The 18,909-nt window shown below is 41.7% G+C and overlaps 1 protein-coding gene across 1 annotated transcript in view; it reads right to left on the reverse strand.

The window, feature by feature from the left end:
• Positions 1-17,561: 17,561 nt before the first annotated feature.
• Positions 17,562-18,909, reverse strand: part of foxp2 (forkhead box P2) — a 57,999-nt gene continuing 56,651 nt past the window's right edge. Inside the window, exon 17 of the mRNA XM_070928620.1 lies at positions 17,562-17,706. Within this exon, the coding sequence (XP_070784721.1) occupies positions 17,562-17,706 (145 nt within the window). The remainder of the gene's footprint in view (positions 17,707-18,909) is intronic.

Consider the following 18,909-nt stretch of genomic DNA (forward strand, 5'->3'; position numbering starts at 1 on the left):
TATCATAAAGACACAAAAAATTGATAACACTGTCATGAAATCCATTTTTTCATCTAACTCTCAGCATCTTAGCTTAGCTGCTGGTTGTGCCTTCCTATTAAGTGCACAGACATGAGACTGGTATCAATCTTTTCATTTAACTCTCGGCAAGAAAGCAAATAAGCATATTTTCCAAAATGTCAAACTATGTCTTCAGCAGCTAAGCTAGTATTGTGTTCTGAAAACAATTGCTATTTGACCTATAGTTAATACACGCGAAAATGTCAGATTAAGAAAGATAACTAAGTCATCAAGGTTCTCAAATTTAAAAAAATATAACATATCATTTATTCTAAAGCAAAATACAATATCAATATTAGCACAGTGAAACGTGCTTTCAGACCTCAGTAAAGCAGCAGGGCTGTGTGGGAGAAAGGGTACAGTAGCAGATATTAAAAACAATCAAGCTGTTTATTGTGTTTGCAATAATTAGATCTTTAACAGCAGGAGGCTTTTTCCCTCTGATTCTCTAATTTGATACAGTATCGTCTCATCACCATGCCGCAGGTTAGCCACATAGGGAGGAAACATTAATTTAATCTAACACTTCATTCAAAACTCCAGGGGATCTCTGCTAAGTGTTGCAATCTCTGACTATTAAATTAATGTTGTTGTTTGTTTCATGATGGAACACATAGAATATACTTGATTAATTAGTTCCTTTGCAGAGCAGAAAATTGGACAATTTAAATGATGCGCTGCAGCATTATTAACATACCTGTGGGCAATATTGGATAACTAACAGAACGGAATTTAAATATAGTGTTATCACTTAATATTAGTATTTATATAAATGTGATGAAGTAAATCATATTGCATCTCATATTGAGCTTTTCTGTGATATATGATCATTAATAATTTGTAAGATCTGTTGCCTGGGCTCTTTTATAATCCTTGATTACCGACTGCATGTAATGCCGTGATTAAAGCTCTTGTGACATGCATTTTAAATGTAACTGGATGAGAGTGTTAGATGTAATTTATAAAATATTAATGAGAAATGCAAACTTTTTCATTGCAAATGGTCAAACTTAAACTTATTTGTGATCCCAAGCAGTCAGTGACGTGTCAACTATTCTGTAGGACACATATACACTGTGGTGTGATTCCCATAACACCACAGAACTCTCTGGAATGGGCTTGAGACAGAACAAAACATTACACCCCATTTGCATGTCATTAGGAAAATGGAAAGCCACCTCCCCCTGTGGGTTTAACCCCTTATAAATATATTTAAATATATAAATATCATGAATACATTAATTGAAATTGCCCTCACAACACAACCACTAAAAGCACGCCACAGTCCCACTGTGGAGCTGCTTTGTCTCTCTTGGGAGAGGTCATGCGTGCAGACAGCTCCATACACACCTGGAAACATGCACACACATGACACACGCAAACAAAATCATTACAACTTTGCCTCGTATTTCACCCAACTTATCCCTGACCTTCTCATAAACGCACAGAGTGTCTCACACTCCACCCTCTATAAAATAGTCACACACACATCCTTCCTCACCACCCACACCTCCCTGTCACATAATCGCAGCCCTCGTTCTGACTTTACAACACAGACTGTCTCTCTCTCTCTCTGTCTTTTGCTACTTTTCCCCCTTTTCTCCCTCGCCTTTCTCTCTGTTTTCATGGATCAGCGGAGAGAGCAATTACATCAGCGTCGGTCTGGCGGCCTGGAGATGAAGAGCTGTGTGGCTGTGGGCAAACACCTGGCCACGGTTAGAGGAGCAGAGCAGGAGGAGGAGGAGGCAGGAGGAGGAGGAGGAGGAGTTGATGCAGTGGAGACAGATGTGCTGCAGGTTCTTTGGGCTGTGGGGAGGCCTGGAAGCACAGTGTGTGTTGAGGGTTGAGTTCTGATGGAGAGCACTGGAGCACAAACGTGAGAACCAATAAGATGTGTGTGTGTGTGCCTATTTGAAAATCATGTGTGAGTGTGGTTGAGTCGAGTCAGTGAAGCCTTAAAACAACCCCCCCATCAAAAGCAGTTAACATTACAATCCTTCACAGCAGTCAAAACTCTGCACCACCAAAGTTTCAGGCGATCCATTCAGCATGCGTCTGCCTTTCTACTTATTGACAGAGTCACATCCATTTGCATTACAAAAGGAAACTGTTTGAAAATATGCACAAAACATGTCATCTCTGATATGGCTTCAAAAATGCTTCAAACATGCCCAAAAACACCGGGAAAACTGCGCCTAAAACTCAAATGTAAAGAGGACAATAGAATGTAAAACACTTGCCGTGCTGCCATTTTCCTTTAATCTGTTGCTGAGGGATATTTAACTTTAATGTGAAGAGGGGAGACGGAGAGAAAGAATGACATGAAACAAAGAAGAGGAGGAAAGAAACTGAGCAGCAGAGGGAGGGAGAGAGTGAGGGAGCGGGGTTGCGTGAGGATCACAGATCTGCTCTTTGACCTCAGTCTAACCTCCAAGAGGCCATAGACAGACATGTGGTTGCCATCTGGCCTGACTTACCATGCTATTATACCAGCTGATTTATTCTTAAATGTTACTTGGATTATGCTGCTATGGCTGATTTAGCTTTTGTTTTGTTCATGGCTCAAGTTGGTTTAAGTTTTGCTTAAAGTGTAATACAAAAATTGTTTTTGCATTTCCCAGGTACTGTATATAATGACAACATTAGTGTAAAGCATCTGTTTGATTTGATCTAATTATAAACTAATATGCTGAAGTCAGTGTATTGATATACAGTATGTTTCTGCATTAGACAATAAGTACATTTGCTTACTTCAGTTATTCAACACTTTCAGTATAATCAAGAGGGGCTGGTACCACATTTCAGAGGTCAACACTGGACATGAAGCATAACAATACAGAGCAGGTTTAAGTGGCACTTAGCTGAGTTGGAAGCTTGTACAGGCCCAAAGTAGACAACAGCACAAATTAAAATGGCAGTTTATACATTCAGGCAAACATTTAAAACACTTGGCTATAGGATGCTTGTGTTGTAGAGTACAATAATGTACAGCCTTTTCTTTTCTTGGATTCTTGGCTGGCAGTGAACAAGGCAATGAATGGGAGTCTGCTGCTGCACGATTACCTCCAGACTTCCATTTAGGTTGTGGAAATGTTATCAAGCAACATAGAAATACAGAGATAGATAGCAGGTTTCATAACCTGCTGTCAAAGTGTACTTTTACAAGCCAGACATGCAACAAAGGGAGGCAGACGCTAAGGCTACTTTGAGAGGTAGCCCTAACATAGACTACCTGGCAATGGAGTGAATTCTGGCTTGGTAGTATATATGCACTGTGACTGGCTGGTTTAGGTAATGGCTAATTATTTTAATGTCCATGGGATATACAGTCAAAGACATGAAGATATTTTAAAAACATCAGTCTTGATGACTATGCAGCTGGAATAAGGGATCCAGTTTGTCGAGCTCTGTATACATATACATAAAAGCTTTTCAACAGCTGTAGCTTGGATTGTAGATCTAGCTAATGCAACTCTATCCGGGGGTGCTGATCTTTGTCCTCTGGAGCTCTAACCCAACTCAGAGGCACTTGTTGCAGTCGAGTGTAAAGCCACGGCACACCTCCTAGCCAATTAACAGTAAAATCAACCCAAACAGATTTTCAATTGATAAATCTTTAATGATACCAGGGATTTTACACAAATGCACACTTGACAGTGCTAATTTAAAGCAAATAGGAAGCTTGATTAAAAATTCCCCAGGCAGGGTGGGGGGAAGATAAATGTTTGAATAATTTATTAGATTTAATTGACACGACTGCGATGTTGTAAACAGAAATGTTTTGATGTTCGTAATACAGTCTGACACGATGAGATTTTGGGACGGATCCAAGGAAGAGAGTGGGGGAATTTCATGGGGGGGAGAAACTCCAGGAAGTGAGGTAGAGGAGGAAGAGGAGGCAGAGAAAGGGTTTCTTTAGTACTCCCTATTTACATGTTATTCCAGATCAAGCTGCCTCTACAAGCGCTACTGGGTATTTTATCATAACGAGTAAAAAAAATGAATAAGGCAGGGAGAGTGCTGGGCTATGATAGGCGGTGAAAGTGATCAGCAAACACAATGATACACAAGCCTGGGAGCCAGCCCGAGGCTACAGCACTTTGGTTTGACCCCAAGAATGTGACACTAAACAAGGATGTAAATACTGTGAGAACTGAGAGAGGAAGAGATAGAGGGAAGGGGGAGGGGGAGGAAGGGGGGTGGGGAATTCTTAGGCCGAGCACATATGGTGTTTGTCGTCGCGCTGCACACAAAAATACAGGCATACATGAAGGTAGACAGAAATAGAGAGGGGGTGGTAGGAAAGAATCAGGAAGATGACGGAAACCTTGTCGTATTCCACAGGCTCATGTTCCACTGGGGACCTAGCAGGGGTTACATGGCTGGCAGGTGCAGGGCCGCCACTTGTCCGATAAGAAACCGATCTGCATGTGCCTGTCTGCTTCCCTGTCCCTGGTAAACATCCCAGATATCTGCAAACAAACAGAGTTTACTAGTGACTATGAATGAATACATCAAATTTTGATGGAATTGCCATGTTGGGCTCCTCCGAATGCATCTCCACCATGATACAATGTACACCTGAATACATGAATAGCCAACAAGGAGGCCCTCGCTGTTTGTAGTTGTAATGTTGACTGAATTTTTAAAGATGTTATTTTGATTTGACACGACTGCAGGCTCAGTGGAGTTCGGAGGGGGTGGGGGGATACAAGACAGCCAGAGGACGAGACGGAAAATCGTACAAGGGCGGCCTGTGTCTGGGGAAGGGGCAGGGTAAACAGCAGTGGAAGAAGCTGGAGAGAGACAAAGGCAAAAGACAATCAGCTGGTACGGGATGGAATCACCATATCGACTGTCATGGGGACAGACAGTATAGAAAGAGGGAGGGAGGGGGGGGACAAAGATACAGAAGCCAGCAGATAAACAGGTCCAGAGATGACAGGCTCACAGTGACAATCCTGCACATAGACATGAAAGCACTAACGCATAAAGACAGATGCAAAGATATATTGTAGAGTCAGATGTCAGCATTAGAGACAGCAAAATAAAGTCACCCAGACTGCCTGCAGGTAATAGAAGCAATTGGCACCATTTGTTTTTTCTTACACCTTGAATTTATGTTCCAATAATGACAATAAGAGTCAAAGTGAAAACCACAACGCGCCTCCGCACTGTACTGCACACACAATGCAAAAAAAAAGGGGGCTAGGAGCGAAGCTGACATTACAACAAATGCGTTTATGTTGCCTGACAATGTATCGCTTCCACATCAAAGGAAGTCTCACCTTCTGCAAAAGGAAGCGAGAGCGAAATAAGTGGCGGCTTTATTAACTCCCAATCAATAAACATGCAGTCGCTGGCAAGGTAATCAGGAAACACTGGCAAATGGCCTGACAATGTATCAAAGCCGATGCTCCGAGGCAACGGCACAAACTCTAACAAGCATTTTATTACCGGTAGCTGTTACTGACATTAGTCAAAAACCAAGAGAGATAAAATAGAATAAGGAATGCAGCGTGGCTGGCTGAGAGGGCCCCTCGGCTGAGAGTGTGCACCTCGCGCGTTTGATAGCCACACGCCTCCTCTTTGATATGATAACAAATATAAATTGTTTAAAAACATCAAATGGGCAGCGAGCTCGGAGCAGACTTGCTTTGACGGTTGTCTGGTCTAGGGGGCGATGAAGCGATGCTCGTCCGCGGACACGGGACGATCCTGCCGCAGCCTTTTTATTTGAGCCACAGGATGTTTTAGTGGGATGATGATGGTCAATATTTGGCAGAAACAAAACAGCTCTACAGCTTTCTGCATGTCTACAGTCTGTTTTTTGTCGCTGTGGTGTCCACTGATAAATCTGATGGGTTGTGATGTAACTGATGAGACAGGAAAGAATAATATATTTTTATAGGTTCTTCTACACAAATTTGCATTTATTTTTTGGATTTTCTAAAATCTTAAACCAGTTTTAGTGGAACTTGACAAGGGGCCCTAAATAGACACTGCCTTTTTGTAAGGGGTCACAAACTAACATTACCCTGTAATCTTTAAAGCACTTGCAGCACTTGCCCCTCCCTCATTACCACTGCTGAGGCCTTTGAGCAAGGCTTTAACCCCGACTGCTCCAGTGGAGCTGTTCAGTGGCCAGCAGATCAGACTGTGGTGGTCCTAGACCGCTTCGAGGTGTGAATGTGTGACTTACATATTTGCTTTCTTTCCAAGAATTAGATGAGAAGATTGATACCACACTCATGTTTGTACGCTAAATATAGGCTACAGCTAGCTGCCGCTTAGCTTAGCTTAGCTAGCCTGGCTCTGTCCAACAGTAACAAAATACAAATACATACAGTGGAGTTAAAAGCTAAATATTTTCCTCTGAAATATAGTATAGTAAAATTATAAAGTAGCATGTTAAAGAACATTTAAATTACCTTTAAAGTACATAGCTGTAAATGTTCTTAGCTCCTTTGCCAAGGTCTACCTCATCCCATTTGTCTCTAGCCATGCTCTTACTGTTTGGGAGGCTTGTTCGGGGGCCAGCTTCTCACCCCAAGGATCACATACAGGTGAGGAGCCAAGATTGAAGCTCGCTCCTCCTGTCAGCTAATTTGTTTGTTTCTTTTGGGGGCATAGCTGATATTAAAAGGAGATCCTGGGCAGCGCGGCAGCGGGGGGAAAGAGGGATGGAGGGAGCTGGGGAAAGAGGGAGCCAGGGAGGGGAGGGGAGGGGAGGGAGGGATGAGTTTACAAGCCCCAGGTACGGTGAATGGGTGAGTGAGAAGATGCGGAAAAGAAGGCAGTGAGGGAGAGGGGAAAAAAAAAATCTCATCCAAATAATTTTCACCCCGTGGGCGCTAAAATGCAAATCACAGATCAAAGAGGTTTGGAAAGGAAACTAGTGAGATTGGGAGAGAATATCATCAAGCTGGGGTTATATATGTATGTTCAGGATGTGAGAGAGACATGCTGGACCCAGGTAATGGAGCTGACCTGTACTTGAACACTGCACCCCACTGCCTCTATCATTTCCCCGCCTGCCTTCTCCCAGAATTATAGCATGTACAGTACACCGGAAAGTAATTTAGTTTCTCCTGACAGTACCTTTCTTCCCATTCTGTTTCTCTCAACCTCTGTTTGGAAAGCTTCTTTTTTTTATCAGCCAGTGAATGTGCAGTTTACACAGACACAAACCTCCTCTCAAAGCAGTGGCGAATTCCCCTCTTACATGTTGACACTGAGTTGATGTTTGGCAACTACAGCGGCCTGTTTGCATGTCGCCCTCTACAGCAAGACACTTTATCCCCCTCCCTCCCCGCTTGCCTCGGCACACAACGAACTCTAGAAAACAGATTAATGTCAGGAAGGAAAGTCAAGCAGTCGCAGAACAGAACAACAGCCAGCGCTGGAATGTGTATCTAGTGCATGAAGAACTTTCTGAAGAAGTGTCTGAAATATTCGGGTGGTGTTTGATTTTACAAGACGCGGGAAGCAAATGGAATCATCCCAAAATGCACCTTGCTCGAACAAAATTAAAAATGTTAAAATCTCAACCAGTCTTCATAGCAGTGTAGTTCACATCTGCCTCTATATACACAAGAGGAGAGAGAGCATGCAGTGGGTGGAGGGCTGAGGGCACTGAGAGAACTACATATATGTAGTGGAAGGATATGATTGGGAGAAGGTGAGGGTAGACTCTGTACAAAGACTCTCCACATTAATGCCTAATTAATTATTAATGTCTGTCTCATCCACCTGAAGCCGTCATAACCTTTCTTGTGTTCAGACATTAAATGTGACCATGTTGTCTTACGGCACATACTTTTGCTTCTGACTTAAACTGGCAAAAGATAGCTTTTTTTTTTTTTATTATAACGTGAACCACAACACATTTGGACGTGTTACAACTACATTCTGTGACATATTTCCCGGCCTGTCAACATGTATTAAGCTTATATGAAGTGACCTCTTCTAGCTGTACAAGACAACACAACAATATGACATAAGTACATTCCAGTACTTTCACTATGCTACATTTCAGAGGGAAATATTGTACTTTTTACTCCACAACATGTTTGTGACAGATGCAGTTAGCAGTTACAGTTTAAGATTTTACATAAATAAACATATGGTAAAGTTATTGTACGTTAAACCAGTGGCTTCCAATCTTTTTTGGCTTGCGTTTCCTCGGGGCGCCTTGTCACATTTCATTTGTCAGATGAGTTGTTGGCAGTTCCACTGAAGACAGATTTCCCCTCTAAACTTCTCTGATGGTTTCATTTCAATAGCTATTTGAGGCTCGAATAGGTGTAATTATCTTATATTTCACAAAAAAGCAAAGATTAGATGCAAGTCTGAATAATAACATTTGTGCAGCAGAACTTTTGTTCTTCTTTCCTAGCCCATTAAGACTCCTCAGATTTATCTTGTGACCCTCTGAAGGGGGCCTGACCCCTGGGTTGGGAACCACTGGACTAAACTACCTACTGAATAGAGTTTATTTGTTGATGCATAGTATTAAGAATCTATCAGTATGTATCAAATCATATATCAGTCAAAGATACAGATGCCATATTTATGTTAGATGAGTACTTTTTATTCATTATGTATATTTTGCTGATAAGACTTCTGTACTTCTATTTAAAGTTTTAAATGCAGGACCTTCACTTATGATGGAGTAGGCTAAATTAGAGTTGTTGTACATTGTTTTACTGGTACCTTTACTTAAGTAAAGGATCTGAATACTTCTTCCACAACTGATTTCTTCACACTATTGTACTGGAGCTGGTAAGAACCTATTTTCCTCTCCCCTCCAAAGAGAATAAAAAAAGATAACAAAGTCTCTTCTTTGCCCAGATAATCTATGGTCATTATATTAACACCATTTGAATCATTTATGCCAAAAACTAAGCTACCAACACATTGCACAACACCGCATTCTGCCATTTCGAAATGCAATTTAAAAACTTCATACACATCAAAAGAAATCCCCTTTTTTTCCTCCACAAAGTGAAGGTTAATTTTCCAAAGCTTCAGTATCTCTTTCCAGAGACAGAGAAGGTATTTAGTTGCACTCTCTCCGTGTGCCATCTGCATCAGCACCAAAGCCCTCCACTGATGTGGATTAGCGGTTCGCAGCACTTTGACTCTCGCTGCCACAGCATTCAAAAACACAGCTGGTTTTTATAGTTGGTCAGCACAACCTGTGTGGGGCCACACTCAGCCCTCCTCAAAGACACTGTTTCTTCTGCACTGTCGTCTCTTTCTCTCGTGGTATTTGCTTTTGAATGTAAATCCTTAATCCTCCCATCTTCTCCTTTCTCTCTCCACCTTTTCCCTCTCTTCTTTGTATTTGTCCTTCTCTCCCTGTGAACCCCTCCATCCCCTCGTTATTGCCAGCCGTCCAAATTTTTTTTGCGCCCGTTGTGTCACCTGCTTTGTAATCTGATTACTTCATGGTGGAATTAGTATGTATATTTAATGCAGCCCCCCCTCCTTTCTTCTCTCTGTCTTTTCTTCTTTTTAAATCTTGATGAGTGATGCAGGGAGGAACGGAGATGGGGTGGGGTTGCTCTTCTTGCATGTCTGGCGGATATGCCAGGGCCATGCTAATAAATGACAGCTGATTTATGCGTCTGTATTCTTTTATTTATAAAAAAATAGCAAGCGGGCTGATTTTTGATATTAATAATACAAGTGGATCCACTTTGATTAGGCTTCTGTGGAGAGCTGTGCATATTCAGCATTACAATTAAAGCCTCTGATGTGAAATAGGAATGACACGCTAATGAAGCGAGCTAGCGAGCCTGAACCGCGACTGTCCAACAGCATTACGGCCCATCTCGGATGAAGAGTAATTATACGAGGAACACTGAAATGTCATTAAAAATCTTCAGTAAGTGATTTAACCCACCATTCCTCACTAATGCTAGATATTTCTTTTTTTTCTTTACCACCTCCCAACCCCCCACATGATCAACTCCCAAGGTTTTCCTTTTCTTTAAAAAAAGTATTTCTTTTCCACAAGGCCAAGACCAAACTTCTCCTTCAGAAGTTCCATAAACAAAAAAAAGGGCACCAGACTCCTTAAGCACAAACATATTGAGATTTGAGACAAAGACATACAATTGCATTGTCCTAATTTAATTGCAGGACTCGGTGGTGCCGGTGGTGGTAGGTAATTGAAATCATTCCATTATAAATTCCATTATGAATTGGTGATTAAGGCCAGAGGTGATTACCATGGATTAAAGATGATAGTTGGGATTTTTTTTTTTTCCGGCATAACCTCTCCAGCCACCTGCACACTAACCACCTCAAACAGCTTGATTTATCACAACTAACATGCAAGGGAAGAAAGTAATACGAGAGAGAGATACAATGTGTGGAAAAAGAGGGGAAACATGGGTGATAAAGTCAAAGGGAGTGTTTGAGGGGAGTGTTGTGTCTAAGAGGATTTAGTTAATCTGATTCTAGCACTTCATTCTTGTTTGATGGGCTCATTTTCACAGGCAAAAGCAGCCTGGGAGCGTTGTTGTTGTTGTCAAAGCATAAAGAAAACAAATAATGAGCTGTATCATGTTATCATATCATATTCATTAGGGCTATTGTCAAGTCTCTCTGTGCTTGTGTGTGTGTGTGAGACGGGGGGGAGAGAACCTGGTAGGATGTGTGTGTATGTGGTAGATAATGCCACAGGCAAGAATTCATGAATATCAGCAGTTTCTCACCATTTTGTTGGGTTAATCCCTTGTTTCAGTTGGAGAAATAGGCATTTCTCTTGCATACATTACACCGGGGCCTTGCACATCACATCCACACAAAGTGAAAAGTACCTCTATGTCAGGTCCCTCTGATGTAATGATGAGTGAAGTTTTATGTATCGAGGTCACACAGTTTTGTTTTTTGTCTATCTCAGCAGCTCCTTCAACAGAGTGGAAAAATCAGACGTGTGGCGATGGGGCAGGTGAGTTTGGACTCTGTTTTACATTAAAACCCAGCGACCAGTGGAAAACACAACACTGGAGCAAGCATTAAAGAAGTCTGATCCCCCTGGAATTTTAGTTTGAAAGTAGTGTCTTCTGATTTGAGTGAAAATGTGCTGACTGCGAGGACTCAACAAGGGTTGTTTTTACATAAGTGGGCCAAAGCATGACTTACCTAAATCAAAAAAATGTACTAAAAACTCCACCGCTGCTGGTGAGACAAACACGTGACTGCTCTGATGGCATCTGACATGGAGCACAACGCCTTGTGACACCCAACTCTGCACCGGCTGGACGGTTACTGGGAGCTAGGTGGGGTGGGGGAACAGGCTCAAGAGTCCCCTCGCCCACCACCGAACCGAGCATCATGCCTCCGAGCTATGCAATTATTTTTGCACTGCGTCCAATATCAACTTGAGAGCAATGCAAATTATTTAAGACGTGCTTTTCAGGGCTCGCAATTATAATAATGATGATCTCAATTAGCGTTGCCATTGCCTCGGACTATTTAGCAGGCAATTTTGCAGCCCGAGGGCGAGGGTCTTCTAGGGAGCCGACACGCATCGTCAGGTCAGAAGGGGTGGAGAGAGAAAGAAAGAGACAGAGAGGGAGAGAGAGAGTCGACACTCTTAATCAATAAACTGTGGGACTGTGAGATATTTACCACCCAATCCCGCAAGGGGACGGTTCATAAATTGACCTAATTGGTCAGTGTTGGAGATGAAATGAATGATGCAAAGATGCACTGTCTAATTCAGGAGGGCAGAATGTAAGCCATGTGGCTTCTTACTGCTTCCCACTGAAATCTATTCTATGTCAAAGAACTTCAAGGAATAGTTTGCTCTGCTTATTTGCGCTTTATCCTGAGAGTTAGACGAGAAGATTGATACCACTCTCCACTCTTGTGTCTGTAAGGTAAATATGAAGCTAAAACCAGCAGCCAGGTAGCATAACTTAGCATAAAGACTTGAAACAGTGGGAAACAGCGAGCCACGGTCCGTCCAAAGATAACAATGTGCCTACCAGCAGCTCTAATTCTAACAAATTAACAGGTTATATCAAAGTTGTCTGCTCCGTGTAAAAAACTGCGTAAAAAGGACATCAAAGCGCACAACACAGCACTTAACCCCCCCCCTCCCAAACCCTCTTAACTCTTCTGTTTTTATACAGGTTTAACAAAAAAGATGTAATGTGTTAATTACTGACCTTTTGTGGTGCTGGTGGATGGATTTTGTTACCTTCGGACAGAGTCAGGCTAGCTGTTTCCCCCTGTATCCAGTCTTTATGCTAAGCTAAGCTTAAGTCTCCTTATCAATCTTCTCATCTGACTCTCAACAAGAAAGTAAATAAGCACATTTCCCAAAATGTTGAACTATTGCTTTAAAGCTTTCGGAACGCTCACTTTTTCACAAATTAACTCCAATTCCAGTGCATCCTCTGTTTCCCAGCCTGTCATGTAGTGTACTGCATTGCACTGTATATTAGAGGGACTTCTTTTTCCCCCCATCGCTCATGTGGAAAAGGCTTGCACCACCAGCTACCCTTTCTTTTATTCATCGTACTGTAAATAACTCCACTTTATGAAAAGCAGCCAGTGTGACTCACGGATACCTCTCTAACCACAACCCATTATTATTTCATGGCCTTTGAAAGAAGGGTCTATAGCAGGCGCTCTCACACTTTAATGTCGGAGCTCCCTCTGATGTTGTGTAGTACACAGCGGCCCTTGTTGCACTCCGTATGCGATCCCTCACTTGAATTCACAAACACTTCCAAGTGCATAAATAGCACAGAAGACGAGCGCCTTGCGAGCTAGCTAATGCTCTGGAACGCCATTGCTGAGGAGATAACAGGAGCCTGCCATGGCTGATGCCTGGGACTGTCATTGGGGGGGGTGGAAGAGAAGCTTGTCTGCGTGCCTTTATGAAAAATGCTGTTGTTTTCTGACCTCTCATGGGACATCATATGGTAAGGAAAAAGAACATGCATCAGTGTTACGATTAAATGACCAGCGGACATGATTCAAAGAGTCCCACGATGTCCCTGAGCACCCTTTGGAACGTGTAGAAGGCTCTCGGCATACAGACGAGCTAATGGGCAACCTATTGGTCATGGTAGATTCAGTTTGAATCTCAATGAGGGTGTCAGTGTGGGGCTGCTCCATGACCGACAAGGTGTGGTAGGCCTGCTGGAGTTGATTTAGCCACATGGCCTGTCATAGCGTTTTACCAGTCAACATCCATCAGTCGAAAGGCTAAAAGGCGTGTTTTTTTGTTTCCTTTTGAAGTGTCAAGAGGAAACTGCCGTCTTGAAGATGGATGGAAAATGATGAAATTTCACATCTTTGTTTTCTCTCTATGATGCAGAACCTTGATGGTAATAAGGCAGATATATATATTTTTTTTACATGGGCATGACAACAGACTTAATAATGTGGTTTGTGCCAAAACCACTTTTGCAGTATGTAGCCCAGAAATGAATCCTAGCTGGGTAAGTCACTTCTTACAAAAGCCTTTCAAACACAGCAGTACTTCCGTGTATACTGGGACATGCTTGTGGTACATGAAAGCAGTGGGCTTGAATCATACAAAGGCTAAACCCATTACAGTTCCAGAGGGGTGGGCAATACAGTGCCTTGTCCCGCTCTTCTAAACAAGACTCTAGGTGCTGCAAGCTGGAACAAAGCCTTGTAACACATACATTAAACTTTAATTGTTTTTTTCCAACCCCTTCCTTCATATCTCTGAAGTAGCAGCTCCTGAAACGTTAAAAGTGTAATGCCAGCTAGATTTTCATGGCTGTGCCTTTGTAGAATAAAAGATATATGTGTAACCGTGGAGGGGGGAAAAAAACTCTGACGCTGGAGGTAGACAGTTGCTTTTCAAATTCCAAGTTTTGGTCCTTTATTTTATTCAGCAGTGAAATGCCATGAATACAGAAAATAATAACGTCTGTTACAATTCTCAACCATGACCTTCTAATGTCAGAGAACCTTTAACGTATGGACACAGTACACAGTAATGAAAAGTATCAAAAAAAGTAGTTGAATCTCGATCAAAAGGAAATGAAACAAAAAAAAGTTTTCACCAATTACATAAACATATGTTTGCTACAGTCCCAATTTACTGTATACATAGGGGGATCATATTCCCAATTATTAGAGAAGGATAGCAGTAGAAAGGATACATGACTCAACTGCCAGACATAATGCTTCATAAAGTATGCACAGAGGTACAAGCAATAAATACACACATTAGGTTAAGCCTTACAGCTACGCAAAGCAGATGCAGAAAAAGCAGGTTTGCTATTCTTAGCGAGCAATGAGAGAGAAACAGTAAAAATTCAGGTAAGTCAGAAAAGAAACACTGAGATTTTTTTTTCCTCTTAGAAAAAAGTCTGGTAAATTTATGGGTCCACCAACATTTTTTTACATAAGTATGCACAGTTATCAAAATACAGACAAAATCAACCCAGAAAATCCAGACAATCCTAAAATCTAGTGGAGGAGCAGATCGCAGTTCTGGAGGTCTTTCTGGTATTATGTGCAAGCAACTATTTTAGACATTTTTTTACTTAATTTATACAAAACCCATGCAAATCTACAGGTAATATGCATTCTGTGGCTGACAGGTTTTATCCCTCCCAAAACAGTATATCTGAGGTAATGCACTCCTATGCATTGTACGTACATTTAGGCCATCGTCCCGAGGATTTTTATTATATTCTTTTTATTGGTTCTTGTTTCCAGTCCACCAAATGATTTTTAGACATGCATTTTTAAAACACAATATTCCCTTACAGGTAATCTATACATTATCATTCTACAAATGTTTGAGGACAACCTATTACAATGCAAATCTTCCATATCTTGACGCAGGGAATGTAAACGTTGGTTTGAGCCACGTCCTATGAGACAAGCGTAGTAAAGTGTAACAGCTCTTGTGGCATTCTAATAACTCGTGCAATCTGTCATAATTGTTCTGAATTTGTTGTGCAGAGGTAGAAGCTTTTAGAAAGCCTTTTTGGGTAAGTGGGAGAACCCTTTTTTTTTTTCTTTCTTTTGAAAGACGCAGCGTCCTTTTTATTTGGTGTGATAAGATTATTAAGAACGTCGTCTTCAAGTCGTTTTGCTGACTCCAGCTAAGTATTGAAGGGATAAGCTTTGTTCCTGGGCCCAGTACCCTCTTGACGTGGAACTGGCGCCTGTGTGTGTGTATGTGTGTGTGTTTGTATAGCACTGCACGTGTCTGCGTGTTAAGCTCTTACAGCCAATTCCTCGGCTTGGCACAACGCTTGAAAACAACATATGCGCAGTGTTTCCACTCTTTTGGTCAAAGCAGGCAGACACGTTGCTCGTTACAGCACAATACGAAGCCACTCGTCGGTTCTTTGACAGCGTGCATTCTCTGCAGCTGGAGAGTTAACCGAAACAAGAAAGTTGGCAGACCAAAAGCACGGGGGTCTGTGTGTGTGTGTGTGTGTGTTCGTATGCTAGTCTCTGATAGGGTGTGTGTGGTTATTTTAGCATTTCTTTATCCCATACAAGAGGAGGCAGAATTTTGTGTAACTTTGGTTTACTGAAAACAGAAATGACCATTAAAGCAACAACACTTTTCTAGATGACATTAGCTGCGAGGGAAATGATGGGACGAAGTCTCCACGATAACTACTTCTCTTTAGTCTCTATAAATACCAAGTGTGTTATAAAAAGCTGGCTACCTACACAGAGTACATCAGTGCGAACACCAGGTGTATCCATATAGTTTAGAAGCTATGAACCACACAACGAGTATTTGATGTCAAGTTAAAGCAAATATCACCTAGAAAAGGTTAACTTTCACCTTAGATATCCTCTTCTGCAATGGCTATTATTATTTGCTTTTACATGGTAACCAAGCCACATCATTTCATATCAACTTGAAATTATGACTTATTTGGCTTCACTAGATATTTTTCATGTTTGGTTAGCGATGTTTTCAGTTTCGGTTTCGACGCGGCTCGGAACAAAACCGCCATGGAAATAAGACGTGACATTATTTTGACAGTCCCACTTAGAACATTACATATTCACCAGGTTAGAAACAATGAAAAATAAAAGAAAACAATGACTTCTGATGTGTAATGCATAACAGAGAGTAAAAAAACTAAATTAAAGAAACGTCACAACAACACAATGTTTCTGCACTTCCATTGAATACACAAATGTTTTTGTTTTGGTCATAATCCACTTTTACAGTTAGCTGCTCTCTACCAGTCAAATCACCAGCACAAAAAAAATGCCTGCAGTTCAAATATCACATCACCTTTTACCTACAGTACGTCTGGCAGGAAATCTCCTAAGTGGACGCTCTATGAGTTATCAAATTACACATCAAAATCAGCATTATTTCCCCTCTCTTCTTACTCGTGATCATCTTTGTATAGGGCTAAATGAAACAATCCCAGAGGTTATTCGAAGGTAGTTTGCGGAACAAAAGCTTCTCTTTGTACTAGTTTAAAGTCACAGAAGACGGACCAAGAGGAGTTTGGCGGCTTCTGTCTATAAGCTATTGGCCATTGCTAGTGTTGGCTTTGGTTTCTAGCTGTTGCCTGTGACTGTTTGCAGGTAGACAAAGCTTTAGAACGAGGAGGTAAGGAGAACAGCATGAAGAAAATTATGCAGAAATGCATTTGTTTTGTAAATGGTGCTTTACACAAACTATTATTTTTCCCCATCTGAATTTCCAGTTTTTTTTTTTTACTTTTAATCACAAACAGATAATAGACTGGAAGCCAACTTTTTTTTCTTTTTTTTTTCTCTTTTTTTTTCTGGACAGCTGCAACAACAGTTTTGGTACCGCGGTTCCGTTACTGGTGTGATTCAGGGAATGGCATTTACAGTTGGTGGTGTCTAAAAATCATATTTGGAAATTAACGATGGTAAAGAAAAAAAAAAAGAGCTAAAAATAATATACTGGTTTTCATAATAGTAGCAACATACAGGCAGTGACACAAATTTCTGAGACTACTCCTGTGCAAATGATAACAGAGCAACAACTTGAATTGAACCAGCAATTGTCTCTAGACATTAACAACTACTGGGGGTTGGATTATTCACAAACATAAAACGTCTTCCTTTTTGGCAGTATATGAGGCCGCTAGCTTTCAACGGAACATGATTTGCTCATTTGTTTCATGTTTTTTCCCCCATCCATGAGTCCATCATCCTTGTACTGTATGTGGCCACGCCATCTCTAATGAAATAGGTCTCAAAGAGTTTTTTTTTTTTTTTTTTTTTTAAATCAGACATCTCATGCCTGTCATGTTAGGGGATCCCAAAGGGCTGCAACAAAGAGTTCCTTTGGACTGGTCTCCATCCGGATGCATGCTCAATAAATAGTCCCAGTGGTGAGAGAGACAAAGAGAGAGTCAGCTGTGGTTGCTTGGACTGTGGAGTGGTTTCTAGTCTTGCAGGAGGTCTGTGTGAGAGAAACAGTGCAGCTGAGTGAAGTGATACGTCGACCAAAAACTGTATCCTTGTCACTCCAGGTCTTCTGATAAGTTCCCTTCCTCCAGCTCCCGGTCATCGTCCAGCTCTGGACTGTGATTGGCTGTCGTCACCAGTGACATCGGACAGTCGTCGTCATCCATGTTAAGTGGCTCCTCCTTCACGTGAACGGGTGGCCTGTGACACAATCACATTGGCGATAAATGTTAGATTTTTATGGGTTTTATGACAAAGTCCTGCAGCCGATAGCACTTGTTTGACCAAGAACTCCCGCAATTTTACATTTCAGTGTCAACGGAAAATACCTGAGAATGGAACGACGGTAAGAAAATAAAGCAATGCTAATTACTACTATAGATTAATATGTAAAAGAAAGAAAAAGTTAGTTCCCTTTACTGCACAATGTGGTATTCAGCTAACAGATAAATATTTTGTTGCATCAAAAAAACAGGCACATAACAGCCATTACATGCATTATCTAGTGAAAGTAACAACCATGTTGTTTGCGAGACGCTAATTCGACATGATGCCTCACGTCTACTGTAAGTAAGCGCATGAAAATTGCATGAAAAACATGGCCCCTGTAAGGCCGATAAGCTGTGATGTTCCAGACATGTTTGGCATTTAAAAGTTTACTGATGACACCAGGTTGAAATACATGAAAAAGGAAAAAGGGGAAAAAAACAGGCCACATGATAAATAATGGAGAATTTCTCATCCCTGAGCCCCCTGGAGCAAAGGCAGAGGAGAGGCTTTTTTATCTAGTTAATAGAAAGCGCAGCCACTCGTTAATATGCAGGGGCTGTGCATGTCGCTCCTCAAGAGGAAAAACCGGCAGCTAGGTTCTGCCATTAATCAACTTCAGCCCCGGCAGTTCGCTCGGACACCATGATACATGTTTTTAACTCTAAATGGATGAATATCTTTAGCCACTGTCAATAAGCGGCAGGCAGGAAGCAGCAGCGGCGCTGTGAGCAGGACGCCTCTCCCTTCAGAACAACAGAGGAGTGGGCGGAAAGAAAAAAAGTGTTGGGCGACTAACAAGAATAATAATGCTGTCACACACAAACAAGGCATAACATGATCCGGGGCCCTAGTCGGGGAGAGGGGTTTGTGCCACGATGATAAATCTGACAAAACCTAATTATTTCTGACACATCAGATGCATCAGAAAATCCCCCTAGACTTTGAGAGTGGGGAGAGAGAGGGAGACTTATCAAGTGGTAGTACGTTAGGACTCATCTCATAGCCTCCCTCTCCTGGGCTGCCTTCATCAGTGGAAGGGTGGGGGGGGGGGGGGGGGGTTTGAATTTGAAAAGGTACAGATGACTTTAATATTCAGAGCCAAATACTGTAAATTGATATTCTGATGTGGTGGGA

This window comes from Enoplosus armatus, chromosome 22 (genome assembly GCF_043641665.1).
Source record: "Enoplosus armatus isolate fEnoArm2 chromosome 22, fEnoArm2.hap1, whole genome shotgun sequence".
Taxonomy (NCBI): Eukaryota; Metazoa; Chordata; class Actinopteri; order Centrarchiformes; family Enoplosidae; genus Enoplosus; species Enoplosus armatus.